This window comes from Anomalospiza imberbis, chromosome 12, assembly GCF_031753505.1.
Source record: "Anomalospiza imberbis isolate Cuckoo-Finch-1a 21T00152 chromosome 12, ASM3175350v1, whole genome shotgun sequence".
Lineage (NCBI taxonomy): Eukaryota > Metazoa > Chordata > Aves > Passeriformes > Viduidae > Anomalospiza > Anomalospiza imberbis.
Window position 1 is genome coordinate 14,176,882 of NC_089692.1, and position 27,406 is coordinate 14,204,287.

Below are 27,406 nucleotides of genomic sequence, written 5' to 3' on the forward strand. Positions count from 1 at the left end.
TGCGGCCACTTTCCCAAAGGGTCATCCACAGCCCAGCCAGAGCCCCAGCAAATGATGGGAGCAAACTGTGAAGGACCAGTTTACCAGGGCAATTATGTGAACTGGCTGGGGATACAGCCAGAAGTGTCTCCCAGAGGCTGCCGGAAATGAGGTGGACGAGGAACACCTGTGAGTGCCAATATCAGATTTGACCTATGAGGAAATCACATCTGGATAGGCCAGTCCCAGATCCACTCGCTCTGGGCTTTATTAGTGATTAGTGAATTTAACCACTTTGCACATTTTTATTGGTTGTTTTCACCTCGTGTGGATATTGGGTGGAGTGGGTTAAAAGCTGAAGTCCCAGGAGGAGGACTGTAAATTATTCAAGTGACCTTACAGCTGGGAATAACACTTGATAAACAATGTAAACAGCAGCCAGTGATCCACTAGCATGGATCTTAACAGTATCTGTGTCTCCTGTATCTCTGTACCTCCCTGCACCTTTGTCTGGTATTGCTTCAGGGATCCCCTGGTTATCAAGATAACAGAAATAAATTTACTCTTTTTGTTTTAGCCATCGATTGCCCTTCCTGCCTAAGCCAACTCACACAGTAGAGGATTCAGAAGCTCTTTTCAGCAAGGAAACCTCCTACTTCACAGTTCCTAGCACCTCTGTGCTCTGAGTGCTCTGTGTCTGAAACTATGGCATGTTTCAGACACCAGAAACTGAACCACCTTGTTTAATGTGCCCAAAAGGACTGCTTTTAGAACTAAAAACCTCTTCCAAACATGCCCACAGGAGAAATACAAATTGGTGGTTTCTTTTGAGAAGAACACGGAGCAGGAGATCTGCTGGCACTGGCCGTGGTTCACTGTCAGTTATCTCTGGGCTCCCTCACCAGACCCCATCTTCCCACATCAGCCCTGGGCACAGGAAATCATGTAAAACCCATTAATTTGTTTGTAGTGGCCAACAGATATTTCTCCTCTCCTGTTTTTCCCAACTGCCTGCCTCAACAGCCTCATACCATCCCAGCAGGAGCTTTCCTCACCCCAACACCTGGTCCAGGCACAAAAGGGCAGGAGAAGTGATGTGGCCTCTGCTCTCTATGTCCTGTGGTCACGGACTTCAGCAGCACCCTCACCCTACCACAGCTGGACAAGGCTAAGGGAAGTACCCCCTGGCTAGGAGAGTTGCATGAACTTGTATGTATGAACAAGGAACATGAACATGTTCCTTGTAGGAACACTGGCTCCAGTCCTGCCCTGAAAAAAGTCCCTGATCTCATCGCTGCCCTGCAAGAGCCCGGCAAGTTGTGGGGAGGAAGAATGGGGCAAAAATAAAAGACCTGGCCTATCTTTGACCCAGACAGCTTGGGCACCAGCCACAGCAGGAGCTGGGCACCCCCGGGTTGGCAGCAGGGTGTGTTCTCACTGCACCAGGACTACTCCTGACATGGAATAATACACACTTGCAAGAAGATGCAACAAACAAATCAGCTGGAGACAGGATCTATCAGAGAGCAAGTTTCTCCCTATTAGTATTTCACTGGACACAGCAAGCAGAGGAAGACAAGCTGGATGTAAAGAGAGCTGAACGAACAGGGACACTTTGTGATTCCCTGCACAAGCAATATGTGTGTCTCTCCCATTTTAGCAAAGTGGAAAGCAGGGACAGGGGGATCCCACAGCTCCACTGGCCATCACTTTTGGAAACCCCATGTTCTGAACCTCCAGATTTTGCAGAGAGCGGAGTGACACAGCAGAGCCAGCCAGAGCAGCATCGCTGCCGCTCGCACCGCCTCAGGCCCTGAGGCCAGCCCAGCTCGGCCCGTGCCCGCAGCGCAAGGGCGAAGCCTTGGCACGAGAGAGCGGGCTCGGGCACATCCAGCACGGCCCACAACTGCCCAGCGGCGTGGCCTCAAGGGTGACACGGCCCATTCTTCGCCGGCTGCACTTGAGGTGACTTTCACCCGGGGCAGGGCACGCTGCGGACACCAGAGCCCCGCGCCAGCAGCGAGCTGTTCAGGCCCGTGACAGGGGCCGGGCGGGAGACCGCCGCCCCCCCGGCCCGCACTGACCTGTGCCCGCGGCCCCTCGGGGTCCCGGCAGGTGGCGAAGATCCAGGCGGGGGGTCGCGGCGAGCCCAGCAGCTGCTTCACCAGCTCCAGGCCGATGCCGCGGTTGGAGCCGGTCAGCAGCACCGTGCGCGCCGCCGCCATCGCCGCCCGCGGCCCGGCCCGTGTGGCGCCGCCCCCCGACCCCGCGGGCCGCACCGGGCTGCCCTGAGCCCGCGGGGAATGCCTGCGGGGCGGGATCGTGTCTGTGTGTCTCGGTGTGTCTGTGTGTCTGTTTGCCTGCCCACCTAATGTTCAGTGCAAACACAACAACTGCGTCCCAGCCCTGGCGCCCCCGACAGGGGATCGAGGGGTCTCGGAGCGAACCGGGGGTGCTGGGGGGACTCTTGCCAAGGGTGGTGGGTGAGGGAGAAAGCTTGCAGCAGGTCTGGGGTGGTGTCTGCAGCACCTTTAGCACGCTAATCTTCACCATAGATAAGAGTAAAAAAGAAATAAAAAAGCAAAAAACCCAACCCAAACTAAACCCATTTAGCGTGAGAAAGTACCAGCCCTTTTACAAGCTGTTTTTGTTTCCTTCCCAGAAATGCAGACGATTTGCCTCTTTCCCTGACCAACAGATGCAATAAATTGGTAAACAAAAAGATCCACGAGGACACTCTGAGCCGGTAGCACCCCTCCTGGAGAGATGGGCTGAGGGAGTTGTAGTTGCTCAGCCTGGAGATGAGAAGGTTCCACGGAGCCTTTAGAGCCCCTTCCAGCGCCTCAGGGGACTCAAAGAGAGCTGGAGGGACTTTGGACACGGGCCTGCAGTGACAGGACAAGGGGAAACGGCTTCGAACTCACAGAGGGCAGGCTTAGATTAGGTATTTGGAAGAAATTCTTCCCTGGGAGAGTGGTGAGGCCCTTCCATAGGTTGCCCAGAGAAGCTGTGGCTGCCCCATCCCTGGAAGTGTTCAAGGCCAGGTTGGACAGGGCTTGGAGCCACCTGAAGGTGTCCCTGCTCATAACAGAGGGGTTGAATGAGATGGTCTTTGTGGTTCCTTACAACCCAAATGATCCTGTGATTTAGGCAGTTTGGGCTTGCAGGTGTTCTGAGGGATGTTTTCTCCTTATTTTTGTTGCTGAGTATCAGGTACCTGGTGAAACAGCTGCACCAAAGGGGTAGTATAGAGTAAAGCAAGGAAAAGGTTTGCTGGCATCTAGGGATGGGAAAACAGGGCTGGAGTGAAAAGGGAGAACAGAAAAGAGATAATCAGCATCAGCTGGAGGACAGTGTCTGGAGGGGGTCTGCATTTACCAGCCCTGCTGCCAGCCTGGAGGTGGATGTTATATGGACAGCCATATACCCATTAAAATCCCATTACTGTGAGCACACAACTGGGATCTCAACAGTGAAGTAATGACTGAGCAACTCTGATGTATAGAAGGGTTGTTATTTATGTTGTTTATTTTCATCCTTGTTTGACAAACACCACACAAAACAGCTCTGATACTGATAAATACATCAGAAACTAAATATTTATATCAGTCCGGTGATAGCATCAGGTGATTTGAGCTAACTCTATCCTGCTCCATGGTGGTTCACGTACATGGGAGCCTCTGCTCCCCAGTTTACTTCAAGATATTAAAATGCTTTTAGACTTTTCTTTTACAGAAGTTGGAATTTAATAAAAATAAATGCTTGATTATACTACTAAATACTAAGGAAAAAAGCTCCTTCCTTGTAGCAGATATTTGGATTAAAGGTCCCCTTCTCCTTTTCCTGCCTCTTTCTGTGCTCAGGCCGTTAATTCAGTAACTTCTCAGCAGAAATGCTGCTCTATGGCAAAGTTTAGCAAATAATGACTGAGGGGTACCAACACTCAGGGTGAACCACAGCCAGGGTTTGGCCACCTGTTCCACGCAGATCCTGCATGCTGCAGGCAAATTACATTGATGAGCTCTTCCTGAAATGTGCTTGTTAGAAAAAGCCTTGGATTCAGGGATCCCTGGGGATCTCCTGTGCAGAAACAGTTAAAGTGCAGCCACAGCTGAGGGCAGGAGGAGCCTGTTCTGAATGGGAATGTGAACTGTGAAAGAAAGGCAGCTCCAAGTTTCAGTAACTGAGTACTTAACGGGCGGGTGTGGGCATTGCTTGACTCGCTCTTTTGCCTCTGTTCCCCACGAATGAAATAGAGGATTATCCATTCTTTAAAAACCTTGTTAGTCAAGTGTTGGGAGGCTTCCAGCAGGTAATAATTGGAAATACAACCAAAAAGAACACCCACAAATAGTAATAAAACTAAAAAGCCCCAAGGCTTATCCAAGTGCTCTAATTTCACTACAACAGGCATTGGGAAACTCGTGCTGCTTGGTAAAGCACGAGTCTAATATTGGTGAATTTTGGAGTGTTTGAGGGTATAAATCATAGAATCTTAGAATGTTTTGGGTTGAATGGAACCTTAAAGATCACCTAGTTCCATCCCCTCTGCCATGGACAGGGACATTTTCCACTAGACCTCCCTAAGACTACAAAGAAGTATTTGAGTTCACTTAGCTAAAAATCAAAACTAGTAATTCCTGTTATCAGCTCATTGATGCTGTAATGTGGTTGAAGTTTCTGCCCTGTAAAGAACAAAATGCATGTGGGCACATGTCCTTTGCACTGAGCTGATGGATTCATCATAAGTGCTGCTTTAAGTTACTGAATTTTTAAAAATGCAGCTAGAGGAAGAGGAGGAAACAACTAAAGAAATAATGTAAGTGGGTTGTTTTTCCCCTTCCTTTTTACAAATATGGTTTGAAACCAGAATGAACAACTATGATAAGTTTTAATTTCTACTGATAAAATACCAATGCAGCCCATTTTACTCTAACAGTATCCACAGCTTCTTACAGAACAATATGAGTTTTTGCTGTTCACAGACTGTATTTTTTCTACTCAACTGTGTGGGCGATGGGTCACATCATTTAGGCTGGCATGGCCTTTTTGGAGTAGCATGGTGCTCAGTTTTTAACTTCTTTACAAGGAGTAAAATTTCTATAGTCCTTTAAACACTTTTTAATTTAAAGATTATACTCACTCTTTCCTGCTTAAATGTCTTTCCTTAATAAGACAATGATTCTTTTCAACTGGATTCCTAAATTAACATCTACATTATTGTTATCTATTCCTAAACTTTAATGTGCCTCCTTTTCTCACTTCAATACTTGGATGTCAAAAGCTGATCATTTAGCCTGCGCCTCAGTGTTCCTGAGAAGGAGCATATTTGCCATGTGTGACAGCCCATTCTCAGCCATTCCTGTCAGCAAATCTAATAGTGGGAAAGAAATTTTGTCTTGCTTGGTGGTCCTGAGGTCCCTCTTCATGGCACTATGCTGAAGCATGAAGGATAACCCAGCCACCTACCCTTTGAGGATTGGAGAAAAGAAGGTCAGTGAGGATCTGTGCTGTCCCCATGGGTCCTGGCAAAGCAGTTCTGTCCCTGTGCTGCCAGCCCTGCTGCACTCAGGTAGCTGAGGCATCTTGGCTGCTATCACAAGGGGAATATCCCCAGAAAGTTTCTGAACCTGATGTGAGGCCCCAGGCTGGCACAAGGTCAAAACACGGTGGCCCAAGGGAGGTTGCATGGACAGTGTGAGCATTTTAAATCTTCAGTCATAGAATCACAGAATGGTTTGGGTTGCATGGAACCTTAAAGCTCATCTTGTTCCAATCCCTTCTACTAGACAAGGTTGTTCAGAGCCCCCCCCCAACCCGGCCTTGAACATTTCCAGGGATGGGGCAGCCACAGTTTCTCTGTGTAATCTCTGCCAGGGCCTTCCTACCCTCACAGGGAAGAATTTCTTCCCAATCTAGAATACCCAATCTAACCCTGCCCTCTTGTCAGTGTGAAGCCATTCCCCTTGTTCTGTCACTCTATGCCCTTGTCCAAAATCCCTCTACAGCTCTGATACAATGCAGGTGTCACCTGGATGAGTCTGCTTGGAAAACAGCAAAGCTATGACAAAGGTGCCATGGGAACTTCACTTGGGAGCGGCAGGTCAGCTCAGGCTCTCGCCCCCAGTCTGTGCATCCTTTCACAATGGGCTGTCACTACTCATAGAATCACAGAGTGGTTTCTGTTGGAAGAGACCTTACACCTTACATAGTTCCAATGGTCCTGCCATGGGTTTCCAACCCCCACCAGATCAGACAAAATGAAAATTAATCAGGAAGGGTGGGTACTGCCCAGCTTCAGTTACAGTGCTGGGTTGGTCTCACCCACCCCACCTCTCCGTGGGTGGCTCACTTACCACTATCTATTGATTCTTTAGCAACTGGCTAATAGGTGATGACAGACCTGAATGCATTGTGGAGCAATGGACAAATAAAAATTGACAAAATCAGCCTGATAAATAGCAGCGAGTTTATTTCTTATTTATAGTAGATTAAATGTGCTAAAACTAGTTGTGCCACACCCCTGTTCCCCTGGCAGGCAGTGAAAAGCATGTTCCTCCATGTTTTTGTCAGCAGCACTGTCATTATGCAATCATCTCGGTGACTGAGAGCACGTTTGAGCCTCCAGCAAGTGAGGGTGAAAAAGGTGTGACTGCATCTTGGAAAACTGTCTGCGAGTCTTCCCAGTGTGGTGATGTGAAAACAATCCATGGGTAAATGCAGCGGCCTGCGGGGTCGTGGGAGAAGAGCTACAGTGCCCCTGAGCTTGGTGTTTGTGAGGCTGCACCTTGAATCCTGTGTTCAATTTTGGGCCACTCACAGCAAGGAAGACATTGAGGTGCTGGAGTGTGTCCGTCCAGGGAAGAGCAACGGTGCTGGGGAAGGTCTGAAGCACAAGTTTGATGAGGAGCTGATGGGGAGCTGGGAGGGCTCAGCCTGGAGAAAAGGAGATTCGGGACCATTATCACTCTCTACAACTCCTTGACAATGAGGGTGGAGCCAGGTGAGGTCGGGCTCTGCTCCCAAGTAATAAGTTACAGGATGAGAGGAAACAGCCTCAGGTTGTGTCAAGGGAGGTTTCAATTGGATATTAGGAAAAATTTCTTCACAGAAAGGATTTTCAAGCACTGGTACACAGGCTGCCCAGGAAAGTGGTGGTGTCACCATCCCAGAAGTGTTTAAAAAATGCATGGTTGTAGTACTTGGGGATGTGATTTAGTGGTGGAATTGGCATTGTTAATCTAATTGTTGAAATCAATGATCTTAGAGGCCTTTTCCTACCTAAATGATTCCATAATTCTGAGGACTTTAATGCTCAGCTTAAGATTTAGACCATGCAAGTACATTTCAGAGCAAAGGAAGCATCTGAATCCCCTCTTAGGAGCTGGACCAAGATCCTTTCCAGAGGCTTGGGGACAGCAGCAGCCCTTGTGATGAGACTGGGCTGCAAGGCAGTGAGACTGGTTTCTTTCCCCTCTGCCTCTTCGTGCCAGGCTGGACTTAGACTCCTGGTGAAGCAATGCTTGTTTAATAATCAATAATGCAGTGCGTGCCTCAGAGCAAACATGATAAAGTTACAGCCCCAAAATAGTGGAAGGCTACACGAATAAGGTGACACAGCAAAAATAGGAGACTTAAAATGTTAATTATTGTTTTCTGATGCTATCTGCTTCTAAGTTACTGTGGAGGTTTCAAACAGGCTGTGGGTGATGGCCTCATTGTCCACCTAGAGGAAGAAGACTATGGAAGTCTATTTGGAGGATTTGAGCTCTGGTGTGTCTGTTGGCAAGTATAATTGAGATCTGTGGTCATTGAAAAGGAAATACTGAAATTATCTATGGAGCCTGAATGCCAGTCCAGCCATGTGGGAGATCCTTGGTGAGAGATCAGTCTGAGACAGAAGCTGAAAGGCCCAAAGCTTTGTACTGCTGGTAAGTGGTAGGAATTCACAAGGGAAAAGAAGTGTCTCAACCCAATATGGAAAATTCAAAAAGTAGACAGAGATCCAATTAACTACGGAAAAAAAGTGGGGAAAAAATTAATTGCATGGAACTTAAGGAGATGCTCAGACTTGGCAGAGAGAAGATACGGGATCGGCTCAGCATAGAAGCTGCCAGTGTGCACCTTCCCAAATGAGTTTGCGCGCTCATGAGTTTGCACCTGCACCTCCACGTGCAGGTGGCCCCAGGTCAGAGCAGGAAAGGACCTACTTATCTCACAGTGTCTGCCAGCTGAGCCCCAGAAAACAGGCTGGAGTGGGCAGGAGGAAATCAGCTGCTGCCAGAGTATGGAGACACACTTGGCATTGCCACTGGGAGGAAGCTGTTCTGGTTAATGTTGCTGCCAAGATATCCTGGGGCAGAAGGTGACATGTGTGCTGTGTTGTCTCCATTGCTGCCCAGCAGCCTGTGCAATGGCTGTGGGACTCAATGTAGGAGGACAAGGGGTTAGCAAGAGGTTTCTGGGGGTGGGTCTTCACTTACAGTGGGGCAGGAACACACGATGTACACAAGGCAGGATGAGGTGCATCACTTGAGGTACCGAACAGCACTGGGCTCCACTGGCAGTAGCACAGAACAGTCAGTGCCTCATGGCAACAGGTGAGGTGGAGAATAGGCTTTGAGCATTCCCTTTGCAGGTACATGTCCCAGGTGCCTGAGTCCTCTGTGGCTCTGAACAAAGGGACAGCTCAACTTAGGACTGCATCCCAAGGGATGCAGCATGGTGCTGTGCCAGCCATGCGGGTTCCCCACCCTTCTGCCAGGAGACCACGCTGGGTTTGCTCTCCCACTCCACAGGTCTTTTGCTCCACAATGAGGGAGAGGTTATTGTCTTGGGAGAGGCAGGAACAAGGCAGAGAACGTTTGCTCAGGGCCACCTGAGGCACAGCCTGGTACAATGAGCAAAGACCATCAAGCCCACAGGATGCTCGTGAACGTGTCAAACCCACCTGAGCCGTGGAGCTTCCCACATCAACCCACATACTACTCCCTCCCTCTTCACCCACAACAGCCCCATCTGGCTTATGGCATCACGTTACCCAAGGAATGCATAATTTGCCTGGAAAAGCCAAGTGATTTTTGGTGTTAGGTAACTAGGATTGGTCCCCAGACAGGACATATGTCCTGGAGCTCAAAGAGCTAGAGCAGTTGCCTCTCCCAGAGAGAAGCCAGCATTAGTGCAAGCTGTGAGTGAGTGGGGTGGGACATGCAATAAGGAAATATTAGAGAGCTGGGTAAACAGTGCAAGCTGGAGTGAAGAGACAAGCAGCATGGCAGAGTTTTGTGTCTGCTCTGTTCTGGTGACTGGGGCCAACCGGGAACTCGGCCTGGGATTTGTCCAGCATTTCCTGAGGATGCCAAACCCACCACAGTGGATCTTTGCGACCTGTCGGGACCCCAAGGGACAGCAAGCACAGGTCAGGGCAGGCTGGAAGACAGTGGCTGTGCTGGGGAATGGGAGCACTCGGTGTCAGGGGTAGATTGGAACAGGAATGGTGTTTGCAAGTGTCTGGAGCTTCAGCTGAGCACCTGTGGCCCAGGGCAGCAGGGCTGGTACAGCTGTGTAAGCAGTTTGTGCGTGGGATGTGTGGAGGGGACAGGGATACCTGGTGAGTGCAGGAGCTGTGGAATGTTCCCCCTGTATCAGGATCAGCGCAGCTGGAGCAGGGTGCTGGGTACTTGGTGGTGCAGGGATGGAGCTGCAGGGACATGGGCTTTGGCTGGCTTTGCTGGCTTTGCTGTTCCAGCCTGTTGGTACCAATGTCGGGACCCCTCTTGCAGGAGCTACAGAATTTGGCCTCCAAACACCCCAACCTGGTTATCATCGCTCTTGGTAGGTTCCCTCTTGCCCCAGTTCCTCTGGTGAATGCCTGGGCACTCATCACAGCCCTGGGAGGTCCACACAGGAGGCAGCCTTGGGGGGCCACCTCCTCTGGGGGACACAGGGGACTCCAAACCACCACAGGGTCACTGAGCTCCATTGTGATGGCCCTGCAGAAGTTGCCAATCCTGCCAGCATCAAGGCAGCTGCAGCCAAGGTTGGGGAGCACCTGGGGGGCTCTGGGCTGAACCTCCTCATCAACAATGCTGGAATGGTCAAGCCTAAGATGCTTGAGGCTGAAACATTGGAGGACATGACCGAGACACCACCAACACGGTTGGACCCCTGCTGATGGGCCAGGTGAGCTCCCAGCACTACAGTACAGCTCCCTCCAGAAGGATCCCTTCCCATGTCCTCAAACTGGACATTACAGAGGGAGGGAAGGACCAGTGGGAGGGGCTCCTGTCAATGATCTGGTGCCCCTGATCCCCTGATGTGCTCTCAGTTGATGAGAAGCTCAGGGAGCCATGGGCTGGAGCTCAGGAAGTGGAGTCAGCCAGGCTGGGGCACTGGGAAAGAGGAGGGAGGATGCCTCAGTGCTGGTGTCAGTGTTGCCCACTGTGGAAGGAGCTTCCCGCCTGCCCTGTGCCATGTCCATGTGTGCTCCTGTCCCCTCTGTCTCCTCGCAGGCATTTCTGCCCTTGCTGAAGAGGGCTGCCCAGGGGAGCCCAGGCTCAGGGCTGAGCTGCAGCAAGGCTGCCATCGTCAACATGTCCAGCATTGGTGGCTCCATCGCTTCTTCCTTTGGTTGGGAGTTGATTCAAATCACCTCGTACCGCTGCAGCAAGGTACTGTCACGCCTTTGCTTCCCCTGCCCTGCCCAGCTGCAGGTCCTCTTGCAGCCCCCCTTCCCCTCCCACCACCGTCCCTGCACTGTCCCCCCACAGGCTGCTCTGAACATGCTGAGCAGGTGCCAGTCCCTGGCGTACAAGGAGCACGGCATCCTCTGCGTCGCTCTCCACCCCGGCTGGGTGCAAACTGACATGGGCAGCTCTGCCGGGCACGCGGTAGGAATTCCACCGGGGCGGGTCCATCAGAGCTCCTGTGCTGACTTTACATGGGTGGGAGTTGCTGTCCTGAGCCCCTGCCCATGACTTCCCTGCCTGCCCAATCCCTGCTGGGGCATCTCCCCCTGTCCTGGTCCTGGGTGCTGGGTGTCCCCATCCCCTCAGTTCTCGTCTCAGTCCCTCACCCTGGGGTTGTCAGCTTTCTCTTTGCCCTGGAGCAGCTCTTTCCCCTGGCTCCAGCTGCTCCAGGGCCCTCAGCCAGGCCTTGGGCATGAGCTGCATCTCCTCCTCTGCCCCACAGCCCCCTGTGACAGTGGATGACAGCGTGCAAGGGATGCTTAAGGTCCTCTCCTCCCTCTCTGAGAAGGACACCGGTGCCTTCCTGGACTGGGAAGGGAATGTCATACCCTGGTGAGACACCACTTCAGGATCCTGGCAGCCAAGAGCTACCTTTGGCACTGCTCCCACCTCCCCCACACCCTCAATAAACTCCTGCTGAGACCCCCAGCTCTGTTGTGCAGTGCCAGCTCATGGGGTGGCCCTTTCCAGATATCCCACTCTTCCACTGGAGATTGGTGGTGCCCACAGCTGCTCCCAGCCCATGGCTGTCGCTGGCATCCCCATGAGTTACAGCCAGCAGGTCCCATGGCACTGTGACTGCCCTCTGGAGACCTCCCCTCCAGGAGGCACTGGAGAAGCTGCAGCAGGGCCCCTCTCCTGAGAGGAGAGAGATCTTCTGAGCCCCTGCAGGACTGGCTTTCTCCTGCCCAGGCTGAGCTGCCTGAGGGGCTGGGGGTCACAGGGACCAGCTGCCCTCTCCCCTCAGCTGGGGGATGCCTGGTCACAGGTGGGACAGAGGGACACACAGAGCTCGGGCAGAGCACAGGGATCCTGCCTCGGGCTCGGACAGGGGGTTTGAGACTGGGTGTGGAGACAGAGCAGAGAGGCATCAGCTGCCAGAGTTTACAGAGGTGAGGGGTACAGGAGGACCACAGGAGGGTAGGGGAAGGAGAGAGAAGATGCTTCCCAAGCCCTTCTCTTCTTGAAGCTGTACAGCCAAGCACCTCATCCCCATGTTCTGGGCAGCCTGGAAGAGGCACAGCCCTGCCAGCACAACTCAGGGAGTGGGTGGGCAAAAGAGGAGACATTTCCTAGGCATTAAATGGCTGTGGAGATGAGAAATGGGACTCGGTCATGGAACAAAGCACCTGAATGACCCTCCTGGAAGGCTCAGTCCTGGCTGCTGCTGTCCCAGTCTTTGTGCTTCTGCCTGGGAGAACCAGGCAGGAGGTGGGTGGCTGGGGCAGGGGGTGAACCATGGGCTCCCTCCCCTCCATGGGCACCGTGCCTGGGACAGCATCTCCAGCTCCTCCCCTGGCACCTCACCTTGCTGGCCCGGTACGGGTACATGGGGGCCTCTGGGATGCGGAGGCACAGCCCGATGGAGCCCAGTTTGGAGGAGATGTTGATGACAGCGGCCCTGCTGCAGCTCAGACCCTCCTTGCCTTGGCTGCCTGCTCCATGAGTGATAGAAATTCCTGCTGCAAGGATACAGATGCTGCATGAAGATGTGCCAAGCCTGCAGTTTGTTTCTTGCTGGAGTGCAAGGCTAGCAGCTGGTGATATGCTGGCCATGCAGGTGCCCATCCTTCTGCCAGGAGACTGAATCCTCTGGGTTTGCTTCCCTCCATGGGAGCCTTGTTTCACTTGACAATCAGGGAATGGGCATTGGCTTGGAGGAGGCCAGATCAAGCCAGAGAGTGTCTGGTTGTGGCCATGTGAGGAATGTCCTGGCCCAGGGGACCAGGGCAGGGGGATGAGATCAGCCTGTTCCCAGTCTTGTGTGGGTCTGATGCAGAAAGTCCTTGTGAAGGTGTCAAGCCCAAGTGAGCTCTGGAGCTTCCCACATCCCTTCCACATGCTGCTCCTTCCCTCCTCACCCACAACATCCTATCCTGGCTTATGGCATTAGGTTTCCCAAGGACAGTAGAATTTATCTGAAACCACCTAGGGTTTTTGCCCTTTGGAAATAAGGACTGCCTCCCAGCTGGGATCAATGTCCTGGAGTTTGAAAGGCAGGCACAGTTGCTCCTCCTGGATCCAAGGGTTGGTGTAAACCCTGAGTGGGTGGGGTGCCTGTGGAAAATGCCAAAAGGAAATATTAGGGAGCAGAGCAAACACTGAGAGCTGGAGCAGAGGAGGACAAGCAGCATGGCAGGGCTCCACATCTGCTCCGTTCTGGTGACTGGGGCCAACCGGGGCCTCGGCCTGGGGCTCGTCCAGCATTTCCTGAGGATGCCAAACCCACCACAGTGGATCTTTGCAGGCTGTCGGGACGCCAAGGGACAGCGAGCACAGGTGAGGCCAGGCTGAGAGGCAATGGCTGTGCTGGGGGATGGGAACACTTGGTGTCAGGGGGAGATTGGAAAAGGGATGGTGCTTGCAAGTGTCTGGAGCTTCAGTCAGGCACCTGGGGCACAGGGCAGCTGGGCTGAAACAATGTGGGAGCAGCTGTGCATGGGATGTGTGGGGGGAACAGTGGTACTTGGTCATGGAGTCCTCCCATGAATCCATTGGGTTCAGGGCAGCTGGAGCAAAGCATGGGGTTCACGGTAGTGCAGGGATGGAGCCAGAACAATGCAGGCTTTGCCTGGGAAAGGCTGAGCCTCTGACAGCCCTTCCAGCCTCTCCATGCCTACACAGTGCCCTCTCTTTCAGGAGTTACAGAATTTGGCCTCCAAGCACCCCAACATCATCATCATCCCGCTCGGTAGGTTCCCCCGAGGTGCGGATCCTTTGCCCCAGTTCCTCTGGCAAGTGCCCAGGCTGGGTACACCCCGGGAGCCCCGTGCTGGGAGGGAGCTGTGCCAACGGGCTGGTGCCTGCGGGGCCATCAGGCACTGCCACCTCGGGGGGAACAGAGGGGACTCCACCATGGGGATGCAGGCTCTGACCTCCCCTGTGTCGGCCCTGCAGAAGTCGCCGACCCCACCAGCATCAAGGCAGCTGCAGCCAAGGTTGGGGAGCACCTGGGGGGCTCTGGGCTGAACCTCCTCATCAACAATGCTGGAATTGCAAATCCAAGCTCCCTTGATAATGAGACACTGGAGAATATGATCCAGGTTTACACCACCAACACGGTTGGACCCCTGCTGATGGGCCAGGTGAGTCCCCAGCACTACAGTACAGCTCCCTCCAGAAGAATCCCTTCCCATGTCCTCAAACTGGACATTACAGAGGGAGGGAAGGACCAGTGGGAGGGGCTCCTGTCAATGATCTGGTACCCCTGATGTGCTCTCAGTTGATGAGAAGCTCAGGGAGCCATGGGCTGGAGCTCAGGAACTGGAGCCAGCCAGGCTGGGGCACTGGGAAAGAGGAGGGAGGATGCCTCAGTGCTGGTGTCAGTGTTGCCCACTGTGGAAGGAGCTTCCCGCCTGCCCTGTGCCATGTCCATGTGTGCTCCTGTCCCCTCTGTCTCCTCGCAGGCATTTCTGCCCTTGCTGAAGAGGGCTGCCCAGGGGAGCCCAGGCTCAGGGCTGAGCTGCAGCAAGGCTGCCATCGTCAACATGTCCAGCTATGCAGGCTCCATTGAGGATATGTATGTGTGGGATTTTGGACAAGTTGTCTCCTACCGTTGCAGCAAGGTACTGCCAGATTTTGCTGGGGGTGAGCCCAGAAATTTTCCCCTCCGAATAATCACACTGCCTTCCAGCCTCCCCCTCAGTCTGTGCCCCTCTCTATGCTGTGACTGTTCTCCTGTCAGTCCCTGAGTGCCCATCACAGTTCAGTTATGTGCCTGGCCCTGGGTCCTACCTCAGAGGGACAGGATACGATGGGACTTCATCTAGGCTGGGCATCCGCACAGGGATGGTGAGGGAGCATCATGTACCCCAGGAAGTGGCCCCCTCTGCCCAATCCCCCCAGCTGTGGGGTTTGCACATGTCCCCTGGCAGCCCCTTTCCCCTTCCACTGCTGTGTCCTCCCTGTCTCCCCACAGGCTGCCCTGAACATGCTGAGTAGGTGCCAGTCCCTGGCGTACAAGGAGCACGGCATCCTCTGCGTCGCTCTCCACCCCGGCTGGGTGCAAACTGACATGGGGGGTGGAGGATCATATAAGGTACGAGATCTCCTGTCCATGGTCTGGGAGAACCTCATCATTTAGGAATGCAGAATTTGCTGGGGTCTCATGCTGGGCTGTGTGAGAGCTCCTGGGCAGATATCCTGGAGGCACAGGAGGGAGGGAGATGGCTGACTGGGAATGCTTCTTGCCCAGAGCAATGATGTGTTTCAGGGCAGACCCCTGAGCACAGAATTGTTTCTCTCTCTGCCCCACAGCCTCCCCTGACAGTGGATGACAGTGTGCAAGGGATGCTGAAGGTGCTGTCCTCCATCTCTGAGAAAGAGACTGGGGCCTTTCTGGACTGGGAAGGGAAGGTCGTGCCCTGGTGAGATGCTGATTCAGGATTCTGACTGTGAGGACCTTTGCTGCTGCACCATGTTGTACCTGTCCCTTAGTAAATGACTGTCCACAAGCAATAAGTAGCACTGTGTGAGCCTCCTTCCCTTGATCTTCTATTAACTGTCACTGAGAGAGTCCTCACTGGTGCTTTGAGAGTTCTTCTCAGTTATTTCTGCATATCATTGAGCTAGGTTGATCTGAACATTTGTTCTTGTCTAACTGGGGACCTGGACACCATCCTGATAGGAATTTGACCCTGGGCTCATCCCAGAGGTTTCCCTCAGAATGGCAGCACCACCCTACAATGACTCAGGCACTCCTCCCAGTGAGTCCTTTCTTGTTTGTCAGTTCAAAGTCCAAGCAGAGCACTGCTCATCGTTAGCTCCTCTACCACATAGGTCAGGAAGACAAAACCTGACGTGATCTTCCTGGCTTGCTAATGCCCTGCTGTGTTCCTCCAGCAGAAATCCTCAAAGCACACATCCTCCAGCCGAGGTAGTCAAAAACACCCATGAAGACAAGGGCCTCAAATGGGAAATCTGTAAGTGCAGTCTTGAGCCCTCTCAGGGATGGGAACCTATTCTGTGTTCCTGTTAAATCCTGTCTGCACCTCTCTTCTTGGCAGCTCTGCTCCCTGTTCCGAGCTGGTGTGTGGAGGCAGGATAGGCTCCTGGTGTTGTGTACATTTCCATGGGGCACACGTGGCACTGGAGGCTCCGTGATGAGCAGAGATGCCCACAGGTCCTCTGGGATTCACCATGGGGTTGATGGAGTGGGTGTGGGACCAAATGGGCACATGGGGCCTTGGGGTCCAAGGGGACTCCAGGGATCCCCCACTGTATGTCCTGTGGTGCATGGAGGGGTGGGGAGGAGGCAGCAGTGGGATGGTCCCCCGGGGGCTCTGGGCTGCCTCGGATGTGGAGCAGGGAGCTCTCACCCCCACTGGGTCCTTTCTTCAGTAAACCCAACCTGCACCAGGGCCAGGAACAGCAAATGCAGCTCTGGAGTCACCAAAGTACAATTCTGAAGGCATGAAACTGTGGAGCAAACACGGAGAAGGATCATTGTCAGGAAGGAAAGTGTCAGTGGGACCCCGGGGATGGTGGATAACAGAGGCCAGGGACATTCTGGATTACCCAGACCTCCCTGACCATATCCTTCCCACAGCACCACTCAGCTCCCCATGGAGATCATTGTGCCATTTGTTGCATTTTTAACTGAATTCCCTCAAATTTGTTGTATTGCACAGGATGCTAAAATTAATTAATTAATTCCTCACCTCTTGTATCACTTAGATTTAGCTGAAATTATTATAACCCTGACTTTGCTCTATTGTAGGATGATGGCCCCACTGCACGAGGCCCCTCAACAGCGCTGTCCTTTGCAGCAGTCTCATTTCCTGGGTGCCATCCCAGCACTGCCAGTGACTTGCACAATGTAGGGCCCCATTCCAGATTGCCAAGGCTCTGAGCAACAGCATCCGAGTCCATCTGTAACCTCCTTAATTAAACAGGATTGTTGGCCAGGCTGTGCTGGGTGCCCATGCCAGGGGAGGGGACAGTGCAGGGACTTTGCTCGCCATGGTCCCGGCAGGTGGCAGGACCCAGCTGCTGTGATCGTATAGTGGTCAGTACTCTGCGTTGTGGCCGCAGCAACCTCGGTTCGAATCCGAGTCACAGCAACTTTTGTCCAGAGCCAAGAGGGAGGGAGGCAGCTGTGAGGGGTTTGAAAAGCTGCCATGCCCTGGGAGGGGGCCACAAGCCTGGGGGTCTGAGAGTGACCAGACTCATACCGACAATGATTGACAATGATTTCCTGACCTGTAGTCACTGTGCAGGGTCTTTCCAGCGAGGCTGCAGTGACACTGCTGGGAAAGCACTCCAGCCTCTCCATTTTCCAGGCAAACTTAAGAATTTAGAGGAATGTGCCCAGCCTTCCACATTTCACTTCCTCACAGTTTTGCAGAAAGTGGACCAGAAGATGCTGTGGGAGGTGGGAGGCAGCAGCTTGCTCAGCTCCTGGCCCCCAGGGCATGAAGGAACTACCACAGCAGAAGAAGGAGGAAGATAACCAGATGAAAGTCCTGCTGCTGGCACTCCCTGCTCCAGGGGAGCAGGATTTTGGTTGCAGGACCTCCAGGGATGCTTTCACAGCAGAAGCAAAACCCACCCAGAGGTGTAGGTCTGGGAACTCGAGGTCTCATGGGCACCAAGAAGCAGATGGAGATCTCTGGGTGCACCAGGAGATGCTTCAGCCTGGGGAAGCCTCTTAAACTGCTGCCTTTAACCTTCTGGAGCCTTAATAGAGTCACCCTGTTTGCTTGGACTTGGTGCCCTCTCCTGACAGCCGCGCAGAGCTCACTCTGGTCGGCAGCTTTCAAAGGAGAAGTTGCATGAGGCGTGGCACAAGCTGGTGGTGGAGAAGGCACCACCCAAGCAGCGGGTCCCAGCCCACCGCTGAGGGGGCATCTGAAAGCAGCAGGAGGCTGCAGCACTCAGGCAGATGGGTTCAGGTGTCTGCAGCGCTGCTGCTTGGGAAAAAGGTAGGGTAGATTTTTTTTTCTAGCACAAAATAGATTTATTTTCTTTTGTATTTTATCCAGAGCAAGAAATGAAGGAAACAAAAATATCATTGCACATTTACTCTTAGGATTTGCAGTTTATAGGGCACTTACTTGCATGACTTTACACTCCTCCAACGTTCATTTACTGAAAACACACATCTCTTTACTTAGGGAAAGCTCAAAAAGCATTTTTCCCTTCTAAAGATAAAATAGGAGGAAGAGAAGGCAAACATATGGAGAAGTTGCCTGTTAGCAGCAGCAGTGCCTGCCCCACTTTTACCCAGCTGAGCAGTAGAAACCCAAGGAAATACATAACTTCTCATTCCTCTTTTTTTTTTTCCACAGAAAGTCAGTGTGATGTGTAAGGCCACTAAACTTACCTGAAAAATAATTTACTGTGCTTGAACAACTGATGTATGTTCAAGTTGAAAAACATTTTTTTTTTTTTACATAGGACAGGGGGTATTTTTCATCCAAAATTGCTTGATTTTCTGTTAAAAGAGTTTCTATTTTGCAAAAATATCCTGCAGTGTCTATGCACCTACAGTGCAGTCCAGGGTTTGACTGAGGCAGTGTGGTGGCCCCACAGGTCACTTCATCCTCTGCTCTCACATGAACTGTATTCCTTAAAGCGATGCAGGGCTCTGCTGGGAAACTTCCACTCATCATCCTCCCAGTGAAAAAAGGGTCTCCTGATGTTCAGCTGGATCCTCCTGTGTTCCAGTGTGTGCCCATGGCCTGTGGCACTGAGCACCACTGAACAGAGCCTGGCTTCCCTCCCAGGAGAGATGCTCCAGTCCCTTCAGTATCTTCATGGAGGTTGTCGCGCAGAAAAAAAACAGTTGCCGGCAGGCATCCTAACTTTAAGAACTAAAGTCACTTGGGGAACTCTTCGCTGAGGGAGGGGAGCAGTGGAAACCACAATCCCCTTCTTATTCCCTGCATCAGTAGCCCCGGGCGGGACCGTCCTGGCAGGAGGAGATGCCGCTCCTGCCCATGGGGGCTCCTAAAGGATAAAGCCACCGCCTGAACAGGGGCTTGAACCCTGGACCCTCAGATTAAAAGTCTGATGCTCTCCCAACTGAGCTATCCAGGCTCACATTTGGGGCAGGGGTGCAGGTCTGTCACAGGTGAGGGGAACCCCGCTCTCCTCAGCATTGCAGGGACAGTGTGGGGACCCACTTTGGTATTTCCCACTCCCACGCCACCCCAACGAGGCTGCCAGCGCAGGCCAGACTGAACCCGGGTCCTGGGAATCTCCCTGGGCACTGATCAGGCACAGGGGTGCGCCCTGGGAAGATGCCGCTGCCGCAGGATGCGCAGGCAGGGACAGGAGCAGGAGGCTGCGGGAGCGGCTGTGAAACCTCCGCCGCTCCCAGAGGGAGGCAGGAGGGCCCCGCCGGGGACAGGAGCAGCAGCGCTGGCTGTGGCCCATCAGGGGTCCGAGCTCTGCTCTGGGGCCGCAGCAGCCTCGGCTCGAATGCGGGTCCCAGCGGCGCTTTTGCAGGAGCCGCGCCAAAGCAGGAGCGAGGGAGGCGGCTGCGGGAGTTGGGTTACCGAGACAGAGCCCGGGGCGGGCACCTACAGGTGCCACCCCACATATTCTATTGCCCTTCCTCCCCATTCTTCAGGAAGGGGCCCCTCTGCCCCACGGGGAGCCCACCCTGTCAGCCAGCCCACCTACCAGTGCCCTACAGCATCCCTGTCCCACTTCACACTTCTTGGGAGGAAGAAGACATCGTCCCTTCAGCAGGAGAATATGATTTTGCCCCATCCCTTGAAGTGTTCAAGGCCACGATGGATAGGGCTTGGAGCATCCTGGTCTAGTGGGAGGTATTCAAATCCCATGGCAGGGGTTTGAAATTAGATGATCTTTAAGGTCCCTTCCAGCCAGAGCATGTACCCAGTGCAGGCTGAAGCTGCAGGGGCTTCCCCCAGCTGGGATTGTCACAGAGGGAGCCTTCCAGTGGATACTGGGAGGATGCTGCATGGGGCAGAGGCAGTGCCCAGGATGGCACTGGGGAATGTGGCACTGCTATGTGGCTCAAGGAGCTGCCCAGATGTGTTCTTTTCCTATCCCAACCCCTCCATCTTCTCCCAGATACCTGGGGCCACCTGGCCACGCTGGCAGCACCAGCATCCTCTGCCAGGGGCAGGAGGAGTGGAGAGGGGCTGTGTTCACTGAGGCAGAGAGTGAGCAGCCCTGGGGCATTACCCCTAGAGAACCACAGAGGGGCAAGAACGTGGCAGCCACCTCCCAAGAACATGGCAAAGGGACACTGAGGCACCGGGAAGCTGCTCAACGTGCAGCACCCCTGAGCAGGGCTCTCAGGGCCCTAAGAACCCCCTGGCACTGCTGGACTGGTTTTGACAGTCCATGGCTTGTCCATAAGGCCAGTCCTTCGTCCCTCCCCGTCCCTCCTCCTCCTCATGGCCAGCCCCTTGCAGCTCTCCCCTCCCCTGCAGCCCGGGTGCCTCTTGGCTGGACCTGCGTAAAAATTATAAAAGGCTGTTTGGCTTGGAGCCGTGCAGAGGATCCCGGCCGAGCCTGCCATGGGGAGCAGCGGCGCCGGGGCTGCGTTGCTGACGTTGTCGCTGCTCCTGCAGCCCACGTCCCAGTTCTGGCTCTTCAACGTCCTCTTCCCACCCACCACCACCCCAGAAGCTCCCCCGACGAACAGCACGCCGCCCGTGGTACTCGGTAAGGTCGCGCCAGCGCGGGCACCGTGCGGGCTGTGGGTGGGAGCTGTGGCTGGCTCGCAGCCCCCAAAGCAGACAGTGAGGCTGGGGTCCTGCGCCGCTGGTGGCTCAGTGGGTTCTGGCTGCGATGGGTCTCGGCTGGCTGGATTGGAGCCACCAAGTGAGGGTGTCACACAGCTCCTCAGTCCCCTCCCATTCACCGGGATAGGGACCTGGGGCTGGCCATGCCCAGGTAGACATTTTTGGAGCTGCGGGGATAGACTGGGCATCCCAGAAAGCAAATGGGTCTCTGATATCTCACACCTGGCCCATGGAGTATTTTAGGGCTTGTTTGTGTCTCCGGAACTCTGTGGGCAGAGGGACAGGAGCTGCAGCACAACCTCTTCTGCCACTTCCCAAACAAGCTGCCATTGGTGCCGGGGGTAGATCCACCACCTCTCACTTTCCTGAAGCCCACCCCATCCTGTGTCTTCTCCCACTCCCGGGAGATGGCTAAGTCATCCTCTGCTGCTGCAAAAGAGGAGCCATCTCACATCCCATCCAATGCCAACTCTGACTGGGGGCAAGCCAGCAGGAGAGGGGACATCATCTCGAAAAGGTGGAAGCAGCCACCACCAGCAGGTGCCTCTGTGCTGCATGGTTCTGCCTTCCTTTGCCCCTGTGCCATCACCAGGCACTTGAGCTCAGGTTTTGCCAAGAAAACTCTGCTGAGCAGAGTTGGGGTTCTCCTCCCTTTTCTTGAATCATGATGAGTTTCCCCTTAAAAAAAGAGAAGAGAAAAAGCAGAAGATCCCTCCCCGCTGCAATCCCAAGGGCTGACCCTGTAAACTCCCTTCCCAGAGGCATCAGGGGGCGCAGGCCGCCATGTCCTGGGGTGGTCAGAAGACCCGGCTCGCTGTCACCACGTGCCTCTTTTCAGGATTACCTGTGACAGTAGGAGCATCTCCTTTTGTCCCTGGTACCAGCCTCAGGCCGTGTCCCATGCCCAGCCAGACCCTGATGCCCCTTGTGCCACTTGGCTACCCCTCATTCCGCTCGGCATCTACAATCAACCCATCCCCCTGGGCTGGGCGTCCCGGAAACCCCCAGTGCCCTTGGGACCACTGATAACCCCTCTGCCCTCAGAGAACTCCCTTAATAATTACCTAATGTCCTCTGGGAGGGGAGGCAGAGCTCAGAGCTGTGTGCCAGGGGCAGGGGGGTGCTGGCTGTGCACCTTCAGGAGCCGTCAGAGCAGCTCATGATCCTGTTCCTCTTGCTGACTATCCCTTCGACCCACTCCCTACCAGGGCTCCCCTACACCTGTCTGATCCCCACCCAGGTGCTTTGAAGACAGGCTTAGACCCTCCCTGCACCCCTAGGGATGTGCCACAGGCATGAAGGAGCTGTGAGGCAGGTTGAGGAAGGTAACTGCTACATCTTCCCCTCTTGCATGGCACAGGGCATTGAAGGTCCACACCAGCCCCGGCCATGTATTGCAGGCAAGTCCTTGGACCTGCTGGGGCCTTGGGATTTGTCACCTGGTGCTCCCATTCCACCAGGTTCACTGTCCCCTGCAGTCATTCACCTCTTGTCCTCACCGTCACAGTCAGTACTGGCACCAGGAGCTGGCTCTTGGCTCCTGCACACGGCTGGGAAAGCTCTCCATGGTGTCTGATCCCAGCACAGGCACATCTCTCAGGGCAGCAGCAGGACGGGTGTCCCATCCCTGCTGGGACCACACTGATGCTCCCACAGGCAGACCAAACACCCTGGTGACTGTCACCTTCCATTGAGGCTAGCCAGGGCACAAAAAGGAACTTGCTTAAAGCTATGCTGTGTTTCCTGCACACACCATTCCCACTGCATTTCCACAGAGTTCAGTTCCACTCAGCACTGAACCACTTCAGAGACCTTGTTCAGCCTGTATGGAGGGTTCAAAGTTCAGGAAACTCCCTGGGAGCTCTGCATCCCTGAACTGACCACTACCCCCGGCAAGCTGTCAGGACTGCATTAGGAAAGGGCAGCCCCAAGCAGCACCAATTTCTTCCCCCAGGCTGCAGCAAGGAGAGGAAGGTGAGAACCCATCCAGGGAGGGGGAACAATCTGAGATACTTTGTGCTGCTGGGGACTTGCATGTTTGAGCCAAGAGTGACAGCTGTGGGGGTCATCCCGTGGAAATGCATCACTAGGGGTTCCCAAGGATGCATTTTAGCACTGTTTTCATGCTCACCTAGCATCTCAGCTCCAAGCACCCTCTCTCCTGTGTGGAGCAGGTTGTTCTTCAAGGATGCTGCTCCAACAGGTGCCATCCCCAGGCAACCCCAGGGGAGCACTGCCTGGGAGGTGGGGTAAGCACCAGGTGGGGCAGCCCCACAGGGTCAGTGGGATAGAGTTTGTAACTGGCTCTGCTCTCCCTCTGTGGTGCCTCCAGTGCCCGGGTGTCTTGGGAACCAGCTGGAAGCAAAGCTGGACAAGCCAGATGTGGTGAACTGGATGTGCTACCGCAAAACAGAGGATTATTTCACCATCTGGCTCAACCTCAACACCTTCCTGCCAGTGGGAGTTGACTGCTGGATCGATAACACCAGGTACCATCCAACTCTACCCTGGGAGCTCCCTGGGGAAATGACCTACCAAGGATCTCCCTCCCCTCTCCTCCCCTTGGCTATTATCTAGCACACAGGGAAAAAAATGGGAGGACCATGGGATTGTTTGGGAACACAAGTGACTGGCTACTGCTCTGAGTGTCTGTCCCTTTCCCAAATCCTTGCCATGTGCTCAAGCCCAGCCAGACCACCCTGAGCACCCACTGGAGATGCTGCCACCCTGCCTGGGGCTGTAGGGTGAGGGGGCTGTGGCAGCTGGTTCCATCAGAGCCTCCTGTCCCAGGATGCCAGGAGAGCATAGTGGGACTCCAGCTGGGCTCCAGTGCACCTCACATCCACACAAGGCTTGGAAACAGCAAGGTCCAAGCTGCTACCCAGTGATCTCCATCCCAGCCCTGTGTTCTCCATGGGGACATGGCTCTTCTGCCACTTCCTGTCCTCTCCCCACAGGGTGGTGTACAACCGAACCTCTCGGAAAATGTCCAATGCCCCAGGGGTGCACATCCGTGTTCCTGGCTTTGGCAAGACCTATTCTGTGGAATACCTGGATAAGAGCAAGCTGGCAGGTGAGAGGAGGAGAGGCCAGGGTGTCTGGGGATCCCACGTACTCCCTGCAAATGGGGAGGTGTCCCCATGTCTCCAGCAGGGACCGGTTCTGTAGAGAGCCCAGGGCACTGGGACTGAGGGACATTAGCCTGGGGGAAACACTCCAGTTGAGTGCTGGCAGGGAGCACCCCATCCTTGACCCCAGGACTCAGTGGGTTGCACAGAGTCACTACGTCTGGCTGGAGCCACTGAGCTACAGGGCTTGCCAGGGAATGTTTTGACCATGACCAGGACCAGAATGGAAAAAGCTTGACAAGAGAAGACCACAGACCTAATTCCCACTTGTTCCCTCTGCCCACAGGCTACCTGCACACCATGGTGCAGAACCTGGTGAACAACGGCTACGTGAGGGACCAGACGGTTCGGGCAGCCCCCTATGACTGGAGGGTTGGACCCCGTAAGTCTGGGGGTTGTGGCCAGGCCCCCCATGCACAGAGGGAAGTAGGATGACCCTCATGCCATCATGCTCCCCTCTTGTCCACAGAGGAGCAGCCCGAATACTTCCAGAACCTGAAGGCGCTGATCGAGGAGATGCACGATGAGTACCAGAGACCTGTCTTCCTCATTGCACACAGCATGGGCAACCTGCACGTCCTCTACTTCCTGCTGCAGCAGACACAAGCCTGGAAAGATCAGTACATTGGGGGGTTCATTTCCCTTGGTGCCCCCTGGGGAGGCTCTGTCAAGCCCCTGCGTATCCTGGCATCCGGTGGGTGACTCCTCGTGTGCAGCCACCTCTTTGTTTTCTTTCCCTCCTGTAGAAATGGAAGGGTGGTGGCGGGCAGGGAAAGGGCACAGTGGTGAAAGAGGTGGGGGACCCACTTCCTGTTTAGCCTCTTTGCAGCCCAGAAAGTCACAATCACTTGCCTAATGCTGACAGGCCAGAATATCTACAAGTCACAAGTCCAAAAATGCATGAGATTAAAAATCATGTGCTTGAAGGTTTTAACATCTGGCCCCTTGCATCACCCTTAAGTCACCTGCTAATATTTTTCTCTGCTGCCACAAGAGCCAGAGATATTTTTAAGGTCATCTGCGGTCATTCCATGGTCTTAGGACTCCAGACATACCAAAAACTATCAAGGCTTGAAGGAAACATGCAAGTTGGTCACTTTTTACTGCTTACTCCTGTCCCTGCAGTCAAGTGTGGCAGTGCCAGGGTTGCAGGGAATGTTCAGGGCTGGGTTGGTCTGTGCCATCACACATCCAGGTTTGTCTCCACTCAGGCCCTTTGAGCAGCTAGAGATGTGGAGAGAGGTGTTTGGAAGGTTGTTCTTGATATCTGCAGACAGCGGGGTAAGGAGAGGACGTAAGGTTATGGGCAGGGGAAGAGCTGAGCTGGAGAAGACCAGGGGACAGTGGTGAGTCACTGTGGGGAGCACTGATCCCAGCCCAGCTGCCCAAAGGCTCCGTCTGTGTGGGGACATTGTGGTGCCATTTGTGATGAGCCCTTGCGTGTCCCGCAGGTGACGAGCAGGGCATCCCACTCATGTCCAACATCAAGCTCCGTGAAGAGCAGCGCATGACCACCACCAGCCCCTGGATGTTCCCCACGACCCTGGCCTGGCCCGAGAGCCACGTTTTCATCTCCACACCCTCCTACAACTACACCTACCGCGACTACCAGCGCTTCTTCACCGATGTCAACCTGGAGGATGGCTGGTACATGTGGGAGGACATGAAGGACTTGTTGAAGGATTTGCCCCCTCCTGGGGTGGACACGTATTGCCTCTATGGCACAGGCTTCCCCACCGCAGAGACTTACATTTATGATGAGCGTTTCCCTTATGAGGACCCTGTGAACATAATTTATGGCGACGGGGACGACAGTGTCAACACACGCAGCTTGGAGCTGTGCAAGCGATGGCGTGACCAGCAAAAGCAGAAGGTGTACGTCCAGGAGCTGCGAGGTGCCCACCACTTCAACATGGTCTTCAGCAACCTGACACTCAGTTATATCAACGAAATCCTGCTGGGGAGCAAAGAGGAGCAGGGGGAGCCAGGGCAGGCAAGATCCAGCCTAGAGGCTGGGAAGCTGGGGAAGATCCTACGTGAACACAAGGTCCATAAGGAGCCTAAAAAGAACTGAAAGGAAGGAGGGCCAGCTTCCCTCCATGATGGTAGGCACCACAAAGTGCTGTGCAGGGGAGCAAAGGACTTGGAGCTGAGTTTGGAAGGAAAGTGAGCAAGACCAACAGGTCGGGTGGATGGGCTGGCACCCACTTCCACACTGATTGGTTCTTCTGGGAATGGTGATTAATTTTACTTCAGAGGCTTGTCACTTCCCACCAGCGGGTGGATAATTAACCGTGCTGCCAGCTCATTAACATCACACTTGTGAATTCCAGTGTACGCACAAGCCCTTGTCGCTAGCAAGCCATTTTTAGGCACTTCAGAGGCTGTGGACCTGTGGTGCTGTAGCTTCTGCTCACTTGGGACAGAGCAACTCACATAAGAAGAGCAGGCTCTGACTTACCAGGTGGTCACAGAGGTAGCATGGGGGTAGCACAGTAGGTATGGCTTACAGAGCAGCGAGCTAGGCTCCTTGGGCAAGACCAACTCAAAATCAGCAGATACAAAATAATAAACACATTTTGCTTCCATATGCTGAGCCTGCCTTGTCCTTCAGAGCCGGATGGTGAAGCCAGCCATAACCAGAAAGTGAGGTGCTTGCTGCCTGCTGGCACTCCAGGAGACAGGGCTTTGGGAAAAACCACAAGGCAGCTGGGGTTGGTGATGCGACCAGGACTGGCAACATGATGCACGTGACAATGTGGTTGGGGTTGGTGACATAACCAGGGTTGGTGGTGCTACTGGAGCATGATGCAACTGGTGCTGCCAGAGCAACTGGGATGGAAATATAACTGGCCTTGGAAATGCAGCAGGGGTAGGTGACACAACTAGGGGTGGTGATGCAGCCAAGGCTGGAGATGCAGCTCGAGACTGGCGATGCAGCCAGGGGTGGCAATACAAATGTGGTGACACAGCTGGGGTTGGCCATGCACCCGAGGCAGCAATGCAGCCGGGACAAGCAGTGCAACCGGGACCGGCTGTGCCTCGGGCCTGGCGGTGCTCCCGGGGCTGGGGCCGCTCCCGGGGCTGCTCCCGGGGCTGGCGGTGCTCCCGGGGCTGGTGGTGCTGGGGCGGTACTCCCGGGGCAGCTCCCGGGGCTGCTCCCGGTGCTGCTCCCGGGGCTGGTGGTGCTGGGGCTGCTCCCGGGGCAGCTCCCGGGGCTGGCGGTGCTGCTCCCGGGGCTGGGGCCGCTCCCGGGGCTGGCGGTGCTCCCGGGGCTGGCGGTGCTCCCGGGGCTGCTCCCGGGGCTGGCGGTGCTGCTCCCGGGGCTGGGGCCGCTCCCGGGGCTGCTCCCGGGGCTGGCGGTGCTGCTCCCGGGGCTGGGGCCGCTCCCGGGGCTGGGGCCGGGGCTGGCGGTGCTGCTCCCGGGGCTGGGGCCGCTCCCGGTGCTGCTCCCGGGGCTGGGGCCGCTCCCGGGGCTGGCGGAGCGCAGCGCTCGGTGCCGGGCCCGGCTCCGCCGCCGCGGGGCGGGGCGGGGCTCTCCCTCTGCGCTCCTCTCCCATTGGCTGCGGCGCGCCGGGCGCGGCGCCGATTGGCGGGCGGCGGCGCG

The 27,406-nt window shown here is 54.6% G+C and overlaps 4 protein-coding genes and 2 non-coding genes across 6 annotated transcripts in view; 4 read left to right on the forward strand and 2 right to left on the reverse strand.

The window, feature by feature from the left end:
- The window catches only part of LOC137481309 (C-signal-like), a 57,248-nt gene that overhangs the window by 3,078 nt on the left and 26,764 nt on the right, over nt 1–27,406 (reverse strand). The window contains exon 2 of the mRNA XM_068202985.1: nt 2,064–2,219. Within this exon, the coding sequence (XP_068059086.1) occupies nt 2,064–2,204 (141 nt within the window). The 5' untranslated portion in view covers nt 2,205–2,219. The remainder of the gene's footprint in view (nt 1–2,063; nt 2,220–27,406) is intronic.
- On the forward strand, nt 8,818–11,375 carry LOC137481308 (C-signal-like). Its single transcript, XM_068202984.1, is given in 7 exon segments — nt 8,818–9,397; nt 9,762–9,813; nt 9,978–10,121; nt 10,124–10,161; nt 10,491–10,649; nt 10,749–10,868; nt 11,170–11,375. Coding segments are annotated over 7 exon segments (774 nt in total). The 5' UTR covers nt 8,818–9,250; the 3' UTR covers nt 11,284–11,375.
- LOC137481310 (C-signal-like) lies at nt 12,663–15,405 on the forward strand. The gene is made up of 6 exons (XM_068202986.1): nt 12,663–13,226; nt 13,587–13,638; nt 13,845–14,032; nt 14,354–14,512; nt 14,866–14,985; nt 15,204–15,405. The coding sequence occupies exons 1-6, from the start codon at nt 13,080–13,082 to the stop codon at nt 15,315–15,317; spliced, it is 780 nt and encodes a 259-aa protein (XP_068059087.1). The 5' UTR covers nt 12,663–13,079; the 3' UTR covers nt 15,318–15,405.
- TRNAH-GUG (transfer RNA histidin (anticodon GUG)) lies at nt 16,937–17,008 on the forward strand. The gene has a single exon. It is a non-coding gene; the product is annotated as a tRNA-His (tRNA).
- On the reverse strand, nt 18,914–18,986 carry TRNAK-UUU (transfer RNA lysine (anticodon UUU)). Its single transcript has one exon. It is a non-coding gene; the product is annotated as a tRNA-Lys (tRNA).
- LCAT (lecithin-cholesterol acyltransferase) lies at nt 20,395–26,385 on the forward strand. The gene is made up of 6 exons (XM_068202943.1): nt 20,395–20,591; nt 23,004–23,160; nt 23,629–23,744; nt 24,086–24,181; nt 24,269–24,493; nt 25,251–26,385. Exons 1-6 carry the CDS (start codon nt 20,444–20,446, stop codon nt 25,871–25,873), a joined length of 1,365 nt encoding a protein of 454 aa, XP_068059044.1. The 5' UTR covers nt 20,395–20,443; the 3' UTR covers nt 25,874–26,385.